Raw genomic sequence first — 17,860 nt, 5'->3', positions numbered from 1 at the left:
AAAACTTGAAATAAAAATGGTTTTAATTTTTCTTTTTTAAGGTGCTTGAGATTATGAGACTTCAGAAAAATTAATATAGAATAAATCTTTTTTTGCTAGTATTTGTAAATGTGATAAAAGTAAGTATAAGATGACCTGACATGGAAAGTACCAAAACCAGTTTTGCTAAAAATATTATGTGGAACAAAAACAGTAAATAATATCAGTTCCTCATTCTCATTTTTTAAACTAATTTATGTTTCCTACCATTTGATAGATTTTGTTTCTTTCCCATAAAAGATATTCCTATGATGCTAGACCAAAATATAGTTTTTACGAAAGCAAACATTTGTTCTTCTTAACTGTTCCCACTGGAAGTGGATTACTCCTCAAGCTACCAAGCAAATCAAATGCTCTTTTATATCAGGGAATTTGTAAATGGAGGACATTGTATCAATTACCTATTGCCACAATAAAGCTGCACAACAACCAACACACCTATTTAAGCTCAGCTGATCTAGCAGACTTGTCTGATCTTGGTAGGTGGCTTTGCTGATCGTGCTTGGGTTTGTTCACATATCTGGGGCCAGCTGACTGATGGCCAGCCTCAGATGGCCTCAACTGGAATGATGAGGATGACTTGATTTAGCTCTATGTGGTTTTCATCTCCAGTTGACTAGTTGAGGTATAGTCACCAGTTCAAGCACTTTGTCATCCTCTGCTCCTGTCGTACTTGTTAATATCATATTAACCAAAATAAGTCACAAAGCCAATTCCAGAATCAGAGTGGGAGAGTAGACACAGGAGCGAGGGGGAGAGTATAGAGGAGTAGAAAATTGGGATTATTATTATTATTAATTTTTAACGATTTTATTAATTCATGAGAGTCACAAAGAGAGAGGCAGAGACATAGGCAGAGGAGAAGCAGTCTCCTTGCGGGGAGCCTGATGTGGGACTCAATCCCAGGACCCTGGGATTATGCCCTGAGCCGAAGGTAGATGCTTAACCACTGAGCCACCCAGGTACCCCGGGATTATTTTATATCATACGTGCTTAATTTTTCCCAGTTTGTCAGCTAATAATTCATTCAATGGAGTCATGTACCCCATGGCCCACATTAATTATATTACCTACTTTGTCTTGGCTTAATGCTGGGAAAACAAGCCAGCATTTATCTTATAAAAACAACAGCAACAACAAAAAAACAAACTCTGATTTTGATAAAACAACACTAAATTAATGTTTGATTTTTATTAAATATTGTAAGTCAACTATTAATTCATGCCTGAAAAGAAAAGAACCAGCACATCAGAGATTCCCCTGAGAAGGTTCACAGATCATCAGTATTGTCCCTGGGACACACTTGATGAACTCCTAATGAAGTTCACTTGATGAACTTCCTAATGGAAGCAGGTATATTTTGAAAATTTGAATGCATTTTCATAAAGATGAACTTTTGTTTTATGCAGCTAATCCCATCAAATATAAAATCTCTAATTCTAGCAAATACCAAATCTCCTGTTAAATATTATTAAGTATTGATGGTTCTGTTTAAAATGATTATAAAAGCTGATTTCAGACTGACCTCATTCTTCAAAGTGATTTCTTAAAAGCATGATAAAATGGAAAGAACTCTTGTTTATTCACATCACTTTCATTGCTTTCATATCCATGACTTTGGCAAAGCCTTTAGGCTTTTCTCTATTGTCTTTACCTACAGTTTACACTCGTTTTACACATTCTTAAGTTTCATATTCTTTCACCTGATTAGTCTGGATTGATCATGACAGTAAAGGTACTTTTTTAAAAAAAATATTTTATTTATTTATTTGAGAGAGAGAGAGAGGAGGAGCAGGGAGGGAGGGGCAGAGAGAGAAAACAGACTCCCTGCTGCCGAGGGAGCCTGAAAAGCCTCTATCCCAGGATACTCAGATCTTGACCTGAGGAGAAGGCAGATGCTTAACCGACTGAACCACGCAGGTGGCCCATAAAGGTAGTTTGGTTTCCATAATGATACTTGGCATTTTACTGATTAGGTAGGAGAACCCTAAGGGATAAGAAGAAAATACAGGTATGTTGATAATGCAGCACAAGAACGTTTTGTAGTCTTTCATTTGTTCTGTGGCAACTCCACAAATAACTTTTTCTTTTCTTTAAGAAAATTTTGAACATCATCTGGAAGTTTGATATTGTGTTTGGTATGTAGATCCTTTGGCTGATTTTGTGGGCAACTTCCCCCCCACTCCAGTTTTACTAAAATATAATTGACAGATAACATTGTGCAAGTTTGAGTTGTACAATGTCTTGATTTAACACACATATATATTGCAAGCTGATAACCACCATGGTATCAGCTAGTTTTTTTGGGGGTGTGTGTGTGAGAATATTTATTTATTTTAAAGATTTTATTTATTCATGAAAGACACAGAGAGAGAGAGAGAGAGAGGCAGAGACCCAGGCAGAGGGAGAAGCAGGCTCCATGCAGGGAGCCCAATGTGGGACTCAATCCTGGGACTTCAGGATCATGCTCTGAGCCTAAGGCAGATCCTTAACCACAGAGCCACCCAGGTGTCCCTGGTGAGAATATTTAAAATCTACTCTTAGCAACTGTCAGGTATAAACTACAGTATTATTAACTGTAATCACTATGCTGTGCTTTAGATCTTCAGAAACTATTCACCTTCTAACTGGAAGTTTATAATCTTTGACCAATATCTCCCCATGTCTCCTATGCCCTTAATTTCTGGTAACCGGCATTCTAGTCTCTATTTCCATGCATTTGTCTTTTTTAGATTCTGCATGATATACAGTACTTGTCTTTCTCTAACTTACTATGCTTAGTATAATGGCCTCAAGATCCATCCACATTGTCACAAACAGCAGGATATTCTTCTTTCTCAGGGCTAAATAGTATTCCATTGTACATATATCTTCTTTATCCATTCACCCACTGACAGACACTCAGGTTGTTTTCATATTTTGGCTATTGTAAAAATACTGCACATAAACATAATGCCATGCAGATATCTTTTTGACATAGTAATTTCATTTACTTTGGATATGTTTCTGAAAGTAGAATTGCTGGATCATGTGGTATTTCTATTTTTAATTTTTTGAGGAACCTCCATTCTGTTTTCAATAGTTGTTGCACCAATTTACATTCCCACCAACAGTGCACAAGCATTCTCTTTTGTCCACATCCTCATCAACATTTACCTCTTGTCTTTTTTGACGATAGTCATTCCACCAGGTGTGAGATGATATCTCATTGTGATTTTGATCTGCATTTCCCCAATGATTTGTGATAATGAGCATCTTTTTATGTCACAAACAGCTTTTTAATTAAAATTTAACTTATTTTGTCAGAAGACTGTCTAGTAATACCAGATGCTGATGAACTTTTAGAAATTAAACCTCAAGTCAAATATAAAATCAATTTGGCTTGAATGAACAAGTTTAAATTCAAAATTCATTTGCCCAAACTTTAACACAAATCCATGCCCAAATCTGGGCACCTGCTATTCTATTTTGTTTGTTTTATTAATTTTTAAAATTGTTGTATTTTTTAAATTACTGTCATTTTAAAAAATAGGTTCTAGGCTCAGCACAGAGCCCAATATGGGGCTTGACCTATGACCCTGAGATCAAGATCTGGGCTGAGATCAAGAGTCAGAACTTTAACCAACGGTACCACCCAGGCACCCACTCATGCAACTGGTATACCAACAAACTTTAACATCAGGAAAGTATTACTTTAATATTTTATTTATTTATTAGAGAGAGAGAGAGAGAGATTGAGAGAGAGGCAGGCTACCCGACCTGGGACTCGATCCTGGGTCTCCAGGATCAGGCCCTGGGCCGAAGGCGGCGCTAAACCTCTGAGCCACCCGGGCTGCCCCCAACAAATTTATTTTTTATTTATTTATTTTCCCAATCTGTATTTTATTACTGAAATACACTGTCCTACTCGCACCACCCCACAATAAAAATCTTACCTAGATTCCCCATCACCCCCTCCAGCCCCCCAGCCAGCCCCCTACAAGCGCTTCAGGATTCTCTGCCCACTGGCCATTTTGAAGTGTGTCCTTTGGGTAGCCACCAGCTGGTGTCTTTGTGGAGAAAATGGAGAGGAGAGACGGAGCCTCAGGAGGGACTTATTTGAGGGCCTTGGCCACTTGCTCACAAGCCAGCTCGATCTCCTCATCATCTGGACAGGTGGAGGCAAACTCTTCCCGAGCACAGGCATTACGCAAGTACCGATGCACCCCGCGGAACACCTCTGGGATGGAGAATCCCCTGGATTTCTTACACACCACCTGTACTATGTGGAGTTTTGGCAAGAGGTTGCAGTCAGCCAGAGTGAGCTCATTGCCATCCAGAAACTTCCTCTGTGAGATGCCCTCATCCTCAGCACGGGTCTCATCCACTTCTTCTGGGAGGGGGGATGTCAAGTAATTGTCTAAAACTCTCAGGGCTTTCGGGAGCCCCTTCTCCAGATTATCATTGAGTGCCGGGTTTGGATTCTTGATGTAAGCAGAAAATTTGGCAAGTATGTCCAGCCCAGCCGTGTTGGATTCAGGGTTCAGAGCTGCCAGCTTGGGGTACCTGGGAGGGCACAGCACTGCCTCCAGAAACTCCTCAATCTTGGTGTCTGTGTGCACTTCAGTGCGGTAGCGAAGGAAAGGGAGCTGCCCTCCTGGGCACAGCGTCTGTACCGTCTCGGTCCGCCTCTTGGTGTCAACAGTGGTTACGTTCGTTGAAGGTGACTCCTTTGAGCCAGAGTACCATGAACAGTCTCTGGGAGAAGGGGCAGTTCCCAATCTTGGCCCCATCACTGCCGGCCTTCAGGAACAGTTCAACCCGAGGTTGTTCTTCAGCCATGGTTGCGACGGGCCCCCCCACAAATTTAACATCAGGAAAGTATGTACAAGTCAGCAACCCTAGCTATTCTTATCACACCACAGCTCCACACACCTTGCATCTTGCAATGTCAAGGCACTAGTAGAATGACAGAGCAGTGACTGCACATCTGACTGTGCGTTTAAAATCGGGGCAGGAGGACACCAAATCCCAGCCTTCTTTCCCATCTCAGAATACTTTCTTTCCAGCAAATAAACAAATAAACATATATAGATTTCTAGGTGATGTCTCCTTTTATTCATACAAAACACAGGCACACAAAATTAGAACCTAGGGAGGCTGATAAACTAAAGGAAAGAAAGGAAGAAACTAAACATGCCCCCTGCAGGGTCCTGCAGGGGAGTCCGTGGGCGCGCCCCCCTGGGACTGACCGAGCTGCAGGCCTGGGTCCCGCGCCCCGCGCCCCGCGCCCCGCGCGCCCCTGCGCCGCAGCCTCCCAGCTGTAGGGGCCGCTGTGGCGCCGAGCCGGCTGCGCGCCGGGCCGCTCTGTCCCGCAGGCGGAGACGAGGCGGAGCTGGGAGGCGGCGCCGGAGGTGACCTCGCGGCAGGTGAGCGGCGGCTGCTGGCAGGTGACGGCGGGGCTCGGCGCGGCCGCCCCACCACGCTCTCTGCTCCCTGACCTTGGAGGGCCGGTGGCCCTGCAGGCCTGACTCCCAGGTGCGTCGGAGCCTCGCCGCTCGTGGGGGCCCCAAGCCGTCGGGGGGAGCCCCCTCCCGTGCCAGGACCCCGGCCCTGGTCCTGGACCCCCTCCCGCATCCCCACATCCTGGACAGCACCGTGGCGTCCCAGCTCACCAAACTCTTATTTAGGGGCAAACGGTGTCACTTGCTCTCCTTGCAGCACAGCGTCTGGAACTTGGTTGAATGCAGTTGCTTTTTCTGGAGGCTTCACGCGCATCTGTCTTTGAGTAGTAGCTGCACACGGAGAGGGGAGTAGACCTAAGTAGACCTAAGTCGTACTTTACGGCCCTCGGATTGTCTGTAACAGCCGCTGTGAACATCTTTCTGCCCCCCCCCTTTTTTAAGATTATTTATTTGTTTGTTTGTTTATTTATTTGAGAGAGAGGCAGAGACACAGGCAGAGGGAGAAGCAGGCTCCATGCAGGGAGCTCTATGTGGGACTCGATCCCGGGTCTCCAGGATCAGGCCCCGGGCTGAAGGCGGCAGCACTAAACCGCTGGGGCCCTGGGCTGCCCCCAACATCTTTCTCCCTTCCTCAGGTACAGTAAGTTCAAGAAATGGAAAGACACTTTTAAAAGTAGGTGTTTTTTGTTTTTTGTTTTACATCAAAAACAAGAAATACAGAATCCATTTAGAAAATTCAAGTGTTTACAATTTTAGGTTTCCTGATTCTGGTGATAACGTGTAAATGCAGCATCTTACCGATTTTGGAGTACTGTGGGGGTGAAGTAGTGGATTAGGGGTGAGCTGGAAATGGAGAGGCCTGGATTATCTCACTCCCATTGGCAAAGACAATCTCTTTGGGTCTAGGTTTCTCTGTTTCAAAAAGGGAATTGGGGCAGCTCGGGTGGCCCAGCGGTTTAGCGCCGACTTCGGCCCAGGGCGTGATCCTGGAGACCCCGGATCAAGTCCCACGTCGGGCTCCCTGTGTCTCTCTCTCTCTGTGTCTCATGAATAAATAAATAAAATCTTAAAAAAAAAAAAAAAGAAAAGAATTTGACTAGATGGTATGACAATAGCTGTTAACATTGAACATCTGTTATATCTTTTTTTTTTTTTTCTGTTATATCCTTTTAAAAGTGTGATCTCACTTAATCCACACAGCTGTTCCATGCAGTAGGTAACATTACCCCTTTGGGTGGAGACTGAGGCCCACAGAGGTTGTCACTTATTCCAAGAGCTCCAGCTTATGAGTAGCAAAGTTGGAATTTGAGGCTATGCTGAATTCCCTCAAGGCGTAAAACCCTGATTCTATCCCAAACTTGCTTATTCTAATTTAAATTATTTTACAGGTGTTCTGTCCCAGACTTCGAATTATTTTCTTAAATATCAAGATACTGTGGTAAGTGAAACTAAAATAACAAGTATATTTTATATCTCACTAAAATAGTTTGTCCATTTTATAATTCCTTCTCTCTAACATCCTATAATTCTGGTAATTTTGTTTTGACATCTTCTATTGAGATACTGATTTCAAAAATGAATATCCGAAGATTAAATTTTTCCCCAAAGTAACTCATAGTCTTTTTGTCTTGGTCTGATTTCCATGTACAACATGATATAGATAGTCATGCCAATTTTATGTCAATGAGTTGTTTAATACCCGTTGCCAAATACTTTCTGGATCATCCCCCTGACCGAGAATTTTAGTGAAGGAGGGAAAATTATCAAAAAATGACCAGTTCTGACTGTCTAAGACTATCTCGTACAGCCTCACACATTGTGTATTATTAATTCCAGGAGGGCGCTATTCTCACACTTTGAGGTGTGAATGACCCTCATGGAGCTGTGTAAGGAGGCATCCTTTATCACTGCAGCTTCCTTTTCCCATCACATATTTCCTTCACAAGAGGATGGACAGAAGAAAAAGGTGAACTTTTTACCAGGGAGAGACATAGGAAGTAAATAGAGCTTAATTTAGATAATTTTTCTTTACAGGTAGGTATGAAAAATCATACCCATAAAAAATATATAAACGACAGTTTCATATCATTTGTCAATAAAGGAACAAGAAACGGGTGATGGAAAAATGGAAAAATGGAAAAGAAATACAAGAAGGGCTCCAGGACAGATTGCATCAGCCAAGGGTGGCCTCTTGGATACCTGATTTATTGAGTATTTTGCAAGTGGGCCCACACACAGACTAATCACTTAGTCTTAGCTAGGAGCAGAGCAATGCCAAGTTTCCATCATCCCTGCCAGACTCTGTGTGTGTTTGTTTTGTGTGATTTCCTTTTTAACACAATAAATGAGAAGTTTTTCCCTAGCTTAAAAATAAACCTATCTTTAAAAGTGAGTTGAAGTAGAGATTGGTCAATATCATATGCAAATATAAGTAAGTGCTTGCAGTGGGAAACAAGAGTAAGGGAGAAAGTTGGACAAAGTGATGGGAGGACAAGTTCTGAAGGAAGTGTGCTAGATGTTAAATAGATGTGTTTTTGTCTTAGGTACAGTTCAAGTGGTGATGTCAGATTACTGGTGTGCTTTAATTTATGATTAGTTCAGCAGCTTTTACAAATGGAATTTACATTAGCTCTGCAGTTGAAAATAGTCAGCTTTCACTTCTAGATTAAAAGTTTACTTTTTAAAAAAAAAAGTATCGTAAAGTTTCTTTTTTTTAAGATTTATTTATTTATTTATTTATTTATTTATTTATTTATTTATTTATTAATGAGAGATACAGAGAGAGAGAGGCAGAGACACAGGCAGAGGGAGATGCAGGCTCCATGCAGGGAGCCTGACGTGGGACTCGATCCAGGGTCTCCAGGATCACACCCTGGGCTGAAGGTGGCGCTAAACCGCTGAGCCACCGGGTCTGCCCAAAAGTTTACTTTTGATGTAGATATTTGTTTTCCCCTCAAATTTTGACTGTGAACAAAACACTCAAGGTTTTGCACTCTCTCTATATACTTATCCAACCAACACATTTTTAATTTCTGCTCCAGCCATGTATCTATAGCTCTGTGGGTCAGGCATATAAAGAGATATAAAGAGATTCAAAAGAACTTTCTACATGACAAGATACTGTATTGTTTTGTGTCTTATATATAACATTTTTGACTACTAAAGCCCTTTATAGACTCAGTAATCTACATTTTTAATTCAAAGTGTATGTTAAGATTCTTTGTTCAAGAGATTGTATAAACAAATTCATGTAATTTTGGGGAGAACTATTATAACATCTTCAGTGACTGTGGCTCATAAAAAAAGCAGCAATTGGGAACTTGGGTGCCTCAGTCGGTTGAGCATCCAACTCTTGATTTGGGCTCCGGTCATGATCTCAGGGTCATGAGACTAAGCTCCGATTTGGGCTCCTTAGTGTGTGGAATCTGCTTGTCCCTCTCCCTCTGCTCCTTCTCTGACTCTCTCAAATAAAATATTTAAAAAAGCAATAAAATTGAACTGTCTCATACCACATCTTATGAAAGACTGATATATAATGGAAAATGTTACTTATCCACTTTGTTGAAAGTATCACAAGCAATGGACATTGTGACATATGAAATATTTTTTCTCTTTTAAATATTTTTATTTATTTATTCACGAGAGATACAGAGAGAGGCAGAGACACAGGCAGAGGAAGAAGCAGGCTCCTGGCAAGGAGCCCAATGCAGGACTCAATCCCAGGATCCCAGGGTCATGACCCAAGCCAAAGGCAGACACTCAGCCACTGAGCCACCCAGGTGCCCCTGTAGCATATGAAATCTTTTAAATATAGTGCGGTAGGTAATCCCTTAATTTGTAAATGTCTCTATAATAAACATTTCTGGTGGCTTCCAGTTCAAGTATTTGTCATTCCTGGTAAAAAGTTTAACATAAATAGTGCATTATTAAGTGAATATGGATGTCTAGAGATTGCAGTATAATAAATACTACCTTAGTTATTTACTTCATTACAAAGAAAACATAGGTTCTACTAAGGAAAAGAGGAGACCAAGGAATCTTGCAAATAAAATTAAGTCCTTATAGGGGTGCCTGAGTGGCTCAGTCAATTAAACGTTCAACTTTTAATCTCTGATCTTGATATCGAGGTCATGAGTTCAAGCCCCATGTTGGGCTCCCCACATTGGGGGTTGGGCTTCTTGTGTTGCGCTTCCCACGGGGTGTAGAGTCTACTTAAAAACAAATTAAGTCATTACAATTCATGTTAGAACACTTAGTCCATAGTTTTTTTTTTTTTTTTTTTTTTTAGTCCATAGTTTTTGTAGACATTTCATATAGGTTGAATTTCAACATTTAACATCACTGAATCCCTTAGAGTTAATTTAAAATTTTTTTGCATCCTTTGATTTTGAAATGGTGAAATCTGTCTTGTTTTTGGACTTGAGGTAAGGACTGAGTTAACCATACTCAATTCTTGGCATATTTTTATCAACGCAGAATGTATGTGTTTAACTGTGGTCCGAAAACCCTTCTGTGCTCTACAGTATGTGCCCTTTGTACCCACCTTCCCCATTATCTTGTTTTTCTTCCCAGTAAACAATTTTAAACCATATTCTACTGGATATCTTTGTTTTAATTATATACAGCAGTTTCTCATTAATTGAAGAAAAATGCTGCTTTGTCAGTTTATGGTTAGATGACCTACCTTTGTGTATTTGCTTTTTCAGGCCTTCCTACTATTTTTTATCTAATGCCTTAGTTTCAATTAGCAGTATACTCTGAGGCTGTGATTCAGTCCTCACAGTATGACTATTGTATTAACTATTTACTGCCTCACATTTTTATTATGGGTATAGCCGATTTACAGACTATACTATTGCTTCCACTTTAGTGATTGCTTCTTTCTGATTTTTCTTTCTCCCTGTTACAGTCAATCGTGTTAAGTAGAAACATCACTGGTACTAGGCTTAGGCATCTGGTAACCCACATTTGTCACTTAAATTCTAAAGGCATTAGTACATGCCAAGTACCCTGCTCTCATGGCTGAGAGGGAAAGATGAAATGCTAGCAGTTTTAATAGAAGGAAATGAAAGCAATAGGAGTAGGTTGTTGCCATGAGAAAGGAGTAGCAGCAAAGAAATCCTTCCCCCTATATTGTTGACGTTATTGAGGGATTAGGTCATAAATGAAGAGGAAGTTAAAGGGATTCTGGGCCTAAAGCAGAAACAAATGCCAGTACCCTATAATAGCTATGTTTATGTGGTATCAAGAAATTAGTGCAGGTCAGAGTGCTTGGCTGGCTCCATTAGAAGAGCAGGTGACTTTTGATCTCAGAGTTTGAGCCCCATGTTAGGTGTAGAGATTACTTAAATAAACTTAAAAGAATGTTTTTAAGTTAGTGCAGGACATGGACACGGCACATAAGTGGACCTCTTGGTCAGCAGAAAGCAGTGGATTTTTTTGCCAGCCTTGGGCAAGATGAGTTTCAAGCAAGTGTATATGGCTGCACAAATTTCAGGCACATTATGAAATCGTTTTAGAAGTTGTCTGTAGTGAAAAAAAAAAAAAAAAAAACTAGTTCCAGTGGAAAAAATTAGTAACTTGCATACAGGAGAAATTTAAAAAAAAAAAACAAACAACAATTACTAGTTACAGTTTGAATGATGTTTGAAATGCTAATTAAATTTATGAGTTGCTACCTCATGTACTTCATGGCCAAGGTAGACTTTGCAAAAGAAGTAAACAAAGATTGATCATTGCTCTATTCTGCTATAATGCGTCTTGGACAGGAAAGGTGATACTCTTTGTCTTTGGCAAGTCAGTTTACCCTCAGTGCTTCAGAAATGTTTGTTTGGGGGATCCCTGGGTGGCTCAGCGGTTTAGCACCTGCCTTTGGCCCAGGGCACGATCCTGGAGTCCCGGGATCAAGTCCCAAATAAATAAATAAATAAATCTTTTTAAAAAAAAATGTTTGTTTGCTCCCCTGTAGTTACCAAACCAGTACCTGTACCTGAAAAATGAGAAGTTTATTTAACGAATGGCCCAGTAATGTTGGCAAGAGATGAAAAGAGCAAAACATGATATCCTCCTGCTGGTAGACAATTGCTCTGCCTACAACATAGCCCTATGCATGGATCATGTGTGTGTTGAGTTTTTCCCATTGAACTGCACAGCCATTCTAAAGCTATCAGATGGGGGTATAATTTTCACAGTGAAAGTGCACTGCTGAAACAATTCTAAATTTAGAAGAGAAAACAGAAAATAGAATGAAGCTAGCTATTGATATGATTGCTGAGATCCGGTGGTCTGTAGAGCCATCCACATAGTGAAATTTTGGCAGAAAACAGACATGATTCCTGTGGAATTCCCTGAGGTTAACCAGGAAGAAGACTGCAAACCAAGCATGGTATTTGAAATAGTCTGGTACTCAGTTGTTACTGGTCTCTCAAACCAGTTTGATTTTAAAGAGTTTGTAGCTAGAGATAACAAGTTGAACTATTTTCCAAGAGTTAGCAAATCCTAAAATTGCTATAGAAGAGCTAACTAATGTCAAAGTGAATGATGATGATGATGATGATGATGACATTGACAACCATAATATTCAGTGGATGATGGAACAGGGGACAGTGAACATTTCAGAAGCCCCGGCAAGTATATATAAGAAGCATTAAGAATCTATCCCTTCAGAAAAAAAAAAAAAATTTCCCTTCAGGTAGGTGTTTCTGATAAAGTATTTATCTAAGTGGTCTAAGTGGTATAGATGAAGTAACTACTTCAACAAAAATAGTTTTGAAAAAACAACTCCTGGGGTACCTGGGTGGCCCATTCAGTTAAGTATCTGCCTTTGTTCGGCTCAGGTCATGATATCAGGATCTTGGGATCAAGCCCTCCATCAGGCTCCCTGCTCAGTGGGCAGTCTGCCTCTCTCTCTCCCTCTGCCCCTCCCACTCATGCGCGCTCTCTCTCTCTCTCACAGATAAATAAATATAATCTTAAAAAAATAGTTTAAAAAAACCTGAACTCCTAATTTTCTCCATACTTAATGAAATTGTAAAAATATTGCTTTTATAAAATCTGTAAAATGAAAGACTTAAAGACTGTATGAACAAAGCCACAATGAGTGCTTAAATATGAATGTTGGACTCTTGTGTCATAACATGTACTATATGGTAGGGTTGCACATTTCCCCAGAGAAGTTTATTATATTGTCATTAATTTCAGCCTTTAAAAGGTTTCTTTACCTACCTCTTCCCTTCCAACCCTTCCCTTCCTCCCCAACATTAGGTGGCAGGAATGATAAGAATAAGCTTTTGCCTATTAGTACCTAGAAGAGAAGAATATTCACAAAATGTTGACATTTTAGCTGGGAGAACCAGAAGCTAAAAGACACATTTGGATTTAATAGGATAGAGTTAGAGTAATTTAGAGAAAGAAGGATATTCAGATTGAGGAGATAGCAGAACAATCCTTCCCAGAAAGTCACTGACATGCCAGTGAGGAGTGAAAATAACTACTTAGCCTTACTGCTTGGTGCTCATGCTTGGGTAGGCCAGCAGATTGTTGAGAAGCACAGGCCAGAGGGGAAGCTGTGGGAGAAATTGAGGGATGCTAGCGTCCTTTCAGCTGTTGGAAGGTGAGGAAGAGTGAAAATAGGAGGAAATAAGGATATGGATTAACCACTGCCCCGCCCACCCTTAATACCTTTTTCATATAACAAGATACGGTGTGACTCAGACCAAGGAATAATTCTCCAGGCTTCTGTGAAAGTAGGAAAACAACTTTTGCCCACCTCACTGGTTTGTTCTGAGAGATGAGAAAATAAGTTTTACCAAACAACATTTAAAGCACCATTTACAAAGTACATGATATACAAAGTAATAAAACAATTGGTAATCACTTTTGGTATATATCTGGACTAGAATTCAAAAAAATGAATGAGTACGGAATGATTTTTTAAAGAACATTATCAAAAAACATGGTCATGAAAAATATTTTTTTATTATTTTTTTTATTTTTAGGTAATAAATCATTGTTAGTCAAGAAGATGTCTTCAGCACCTGAGTCTCCCGGCTTTAAAAAGGAACCACCCAAAGAGAAAGACTTTCAAAATCCAGGGCTTAGAGGAGTCCGCACAACAACCTTATTTCGAGCTGTGAATCCAGAGCTCTTCATTAAGCCTGTAAGAAATATATCTAGGATAAGATGTTATGTTCAGTTTAGTTAGGCTATCAGAAATAGGAAGTTTTTATTTTCCTGTAACATTTGATTGTATCATGAAAATTTCATGTTGACTAATGACCTCTCAATAAAAGCAGGTGGAAGGAAAATTTTAAATGCTATTTTTTAAATGCTATTTTTCTGAATATACATGTAAAACTCATCATTTTGAGGGTATTGAGAACCTTGCTATTTTTTAAATGCTATTTTTCTGAATATACATGTAAAACTCATCATTTTGAGGGTATTGAGAACCTTAACACAATATAGTCGCACTTTAATAGATCACTTCTCAAATTCCTATTTAAACTTTTATTTTAATGGTTGTACTAATTTGAAGGAAATTTTTGTTATTTGATCAGGTACTATTAAGTAAATAAGATCTTCCCTTGAAACAAAACAAAATAAAAATCTGGTCATTCTTAGAGACTACAATTCCAGCCTTTATTATATTTTTACTTACGGGATACTACAAATATTATGAAAAGTTACAAAACATACACTTGTACACTGTAAAGGAGTTAGCTAATCACTTATATTCTTGTTGCAAATTATTGACTATATTTGACCAGTTTTATTTTTAAATAAAGATAAATTTGTTTTAAAATGAATGTAAATGAAATCAAGTTGTTATACAATATATTTAAATGAGTTGAATTTGGTTAGAGTATTAACATAGTTGCCAGTGTAAACTGTTTAAAGTTAAATAGGTCAGTTTAACAATCAAATCATTAAGTCAAGGTAGAATGTTTTACAACCTTTGAACAGATTTGTTGTTTTAATTGCCAAGTGCATTTCAAGATTTGTAGATTCAAACTGCTTTGAGCTTGTGGCCTTTCTTGTGTGTCCATCCAAGTGAAAAAGTTTGACCTTTATTCTTTTGATGATTAAGATTTGAAATAGCAATACAGCAGATATGACAGAAGCAGAAAATACTAATTGAAAGTTGTATTGATTACAATTACTGTGCACTCACACTGACCTACAAAAGGCTAATTTGTTGAGTGTGAATGCACAAAAAAGAAGATATGAGTTATACCACAGACGGGACAAAACATTTCTGTGGAGTTGTGAACATCTTGCCTATTTTTTTTTTTTTTCCAGTTTCAAAGTTATATTGCTTTGTCTCTTAGGGTCTTAGAGTTTTCAGCAGTTAATCAAGGTTATAACAGCATAGTATCTGCCCCAATCACTAAATTTCTTGAGCTTATAGAGTAGGTTCCCAGAGAAGAGTGTATAGATTGTTATTTTTGTTGCACTTAATATGTGACATGAAAATGAAAGGCTTTTTGCAAGTTATCCATGAACTCAGGCAAGAAGAATAGCATGTATACTTTATTCCTAATAAGATTAACTAATTGAAGTTTTGCCTGTGGGGAAGCTGGGTTCAGGCAAGTTAAGCAGCTTTTCCATGTCACCCAGATAACAATGAAAACTCTGCGGACCAGATCCATTTCCGTGCCTCATTTCCCTTCGCCTCTCTTCCAACCACCATGTTCCTGAAGGTGGAGGCCTGAGAACCAGGTTGGAGACAGGAGAAAGACTAGAGAGGAGAAGCAAGAGTCTTCTATAATTTTTGAATGATCAGGAGCTGAAGTAATTGAATAAGGAACTAGGTAAATTGTTATAATGGAAAATATCACCACAGGAATGCTAGTGTGGTAATAAAGACTTGGTATGTCAAGGGGGAAGTGCCACAAATATTTGGGTCTCCTCAAATTATTAGTCTTAATGAGGATTTATTTTTTTTTTTTGTCTTTGGCAGAACAAACCTGTAATGGCTTTCGGATTGATAACTCTTTCGCTTTGCGTGGCATATATTGGTTATCTACATGCAACACAAGAGAATAAAAAGGACCTGTACGAAGCTATTGATAGTGAGGGACACAGTTACATGAGGAGAAGAACATCTAAATGGGACTAATAGTGCTGGATAGCACCAGTGGAGCTTCTTAAAGGGCCCTGAAATCTTCAAAGGAAAGACTTTGTGAGTGCATAGTATCAGCTTCTTGTTCTGGAAAGTGCTGATGAGGAAAAAAAGGTAGCAGTTGCAGCCAGGCCCTGAGGCTGCAGCCCTTACCTAATTCTTTTTCCACAGTGGGAGCTTCTCAATTAAGTCCTCGTATCAAAGTGCCAAGAGAACGGAAGTTGTTTTTGTTAATTATTAAGTTCTATATAATAAAAGAACCCAATGCTGTGAAATTTGCAGGGTATTTTTAATGTTTTAAGGTGAATTGTTCATTTGCAACTGTTGTGAGAGTTTTGTTTTGTTTTGCTGTCCGCAAAGGCAATGTTCATTTTCTTCCTGGCACAGAACCTGTTATTTATGAAAAGAAAGAAAGAATTGCAAATTATTATGAAGCCTGCAGTCAACATTCAAGACAAAGAATTTTTAGAGTCACAGGTGGCTCATATATTTAGGTACTCCATTTCAGCTACTTTTGGACCAGAATTTTATTTCCTTTGAAAAGGTATTCCCACTCAACTACTAAAATTAATAAAAGAATAACCCAATGCAATTGGAGTTCTTCTCCAAAAAAACCATATTATACTGAGGTATGATGTTTTTATGTGATTACAACAAATATTCTATTTTAGTTTTTGTAAATTAATATTACAATGATATTATGAACATAAAACCAAATTTCCTTATGGTTATTTTAAAACTAGAACTATTTAATAGATAAGAAAAGAAGGTCTTCTTACTCTCCTGGCTTTACTTTATATAATTTAGATTTTTCTGGATGTGTTTCATTTGTAAATTTTTATCCTGTTTTCCAAATCACTGTAATCAGTAATAAATCTTATCCATGAAATTTTGTATCATTTATTATTACCAAGTAACAATAATTACATAGGCAGAGTTTATCATCATAGTTTGAGCTTTTAATTTCCAGTACTTTATTGTGGTTTTGTAAGATATGTGAAAATGCAATTATGTCTTATTTGTAGATATTAAAGAGTTTAACTGTTATCAATATGCAACTAAATCAAATCTTTATTCCTGAGCCCTAAATATTTCTTTGCTATACCTCTCTATATAGTACACTGCATCAGTTTAAAATGCACATAAGTGGTATAAAATGCCTTTTGATTTAAAGTATTATCTTTTGTTTTTGGTATCCCTATGTTCTTGGCTGTTAAAGAACTAGAATTCTTATATTTTCAATTTACTCATTTAATGTCACACTGTCATCTTTAATAATTCCTCTATTTATTATTCAACAAAATAAATTGATATTTGGTGCGGGAGATAGGTGAACTATCAAGAGACCATTGAAGCACAGAAGGGCAGTGGGAAATGCACAGAGCAGCCTTAAGCCATATGACATTTATGTGTATGAATACATGCATATTTGCATATGTCATTTCTGCCATATACACTTTTATCAGCTCTTCTGATCAAAGTTGCTTGTCTTGCACAGGTGTCTGTTTAGCATGAGAAGAATATGGGTTGAAATCTATCTTCTCCATTGACTAGTTTTGTGCCTTAGATGATACACTTAGCCTCTCAATCTGTTTCCTTATAGGGATGTATTCTATATTAAATAGGATCATATTGTTGCTTTTGGTTACTGAAAAATAACCATAAGAAAGTTTGTTTCATGTTTATAATATCATTGCAACATTAATTTACAAAAATTAAAATAGATAACATTTGGTTGTAATCAAATAAAAACATCATACCTCAGTATAATATGCTTTTTTTTTTTTTTTCAAAGAAAAACTCCCAATTGTATTGCCTTATTTTCTGATAGATAATCCATATCTTGCAGATTGGCTATGAGGCTTTATGAAATATTTGTTGATACATATGCAGTGGATTCAGCAAGGCATGCAGCTGTGGAAAATAATAGGAGGGAACAATCATATTGAATTTTAGGAACAAGTAACCTAACTATGATACTTTTTACAGAGTGGTTACAAGTTACAGCACAGGCTTTGTGTGTGCAGAGTGGCCAAGGCTGCCTGGCTGTGTATTGATGTTCTTAATCATTCTCTTAAGGAAAAAATGCCACTTTGACAAAATCAGTTGTGTCTAAGAAGGAAATGGTCTAATAGCTGTACAGCATTTTGGAGTCAGGGTTCAAGTAATTAAAGGAAGGTCTTTCGGTATGGAAATCTAGTTGAGATTGGGCAAAACTTAGTAAATGTAATAGGTTAGGTGTGGAGACAAGTTC

General features: G+C 38.5%; 1 protein-coding gene and 1 pseudogene across 7 annotated transcripts; one reads left to right on the top strand and one right to left on the bottom strand.

Moving 5' to 3' along the window:
- Nucleotides 1-4,046: 4,046 nt before the first annotated feature.
- LOC140636254 (chloride intracellular channel protein 1 pseudogene) lies at nucleotides 4,047-4,956 on the bottom strand (annotated as a pseudogene).
- A 406-nt stretch (nucleotides 4,957-5,362) lies between these two features.
- On the top strand, nucleotides 5,363-15,881 carry SMIM8 (small integral membrane protein 8). 7 transcript variants are annotated; one of them, XM_072832134.1, is made up of 5 exons: nucleotides 5,385-5,447; nucleotides 6,872-6,921; nucleotides 7,320-7,449; nucleotides 13,481-13,641; nucleotides 15,445-15,881. In XM_072832134.1, exons 4-5 carry the CDS (start codon nucleotides 13,507-13,509, stop codon nucleotides 15,601-15,603), a joined length of 294 nt encoding a protein of 97 aa, XP_072688235.1. In that variant the 5' UTR covers nucleotides 5,385-5,447; nucleotides 6,872-6,921; nucleotides 7,320-7,449; nucleotides 13,481-13,506; the 3' UTR covers nucleotides 15,604-15,881. The 7 variants fall into 7 exon arrangements, with proteins under 7 accessions (XP_072688233.1, XP_072688231.1, XP_072688235.1 ...); XM_072832137.1 differs by having other exon boundaries at nucleotides 7,320-7,517; XM_072832131.1 differs by having other exon boundaries at nucleotides 5,395-5,556.
- Nucleotides 15,882-17,860: the final 1,979 nt, after the last annotated feature.

This window comes from Canis lupus, chromosome 7, assembly GCF_048164855.1.
Source record: "Canis lupus baileyi chromosome 7, mCanLup2.hap1, whole genome shotgun sequence".
Lineage (NCBI taxonomy): Eukaryota > Metazoa > Chordata > Mammalia > Carnivora > Canidae > Canis > Canis lupus.
The sequence above is the reverse complement of the archived record's forward strand: the minus strand, read 5'-3'. Positions and strand labels throughout refer to the sequence as shown.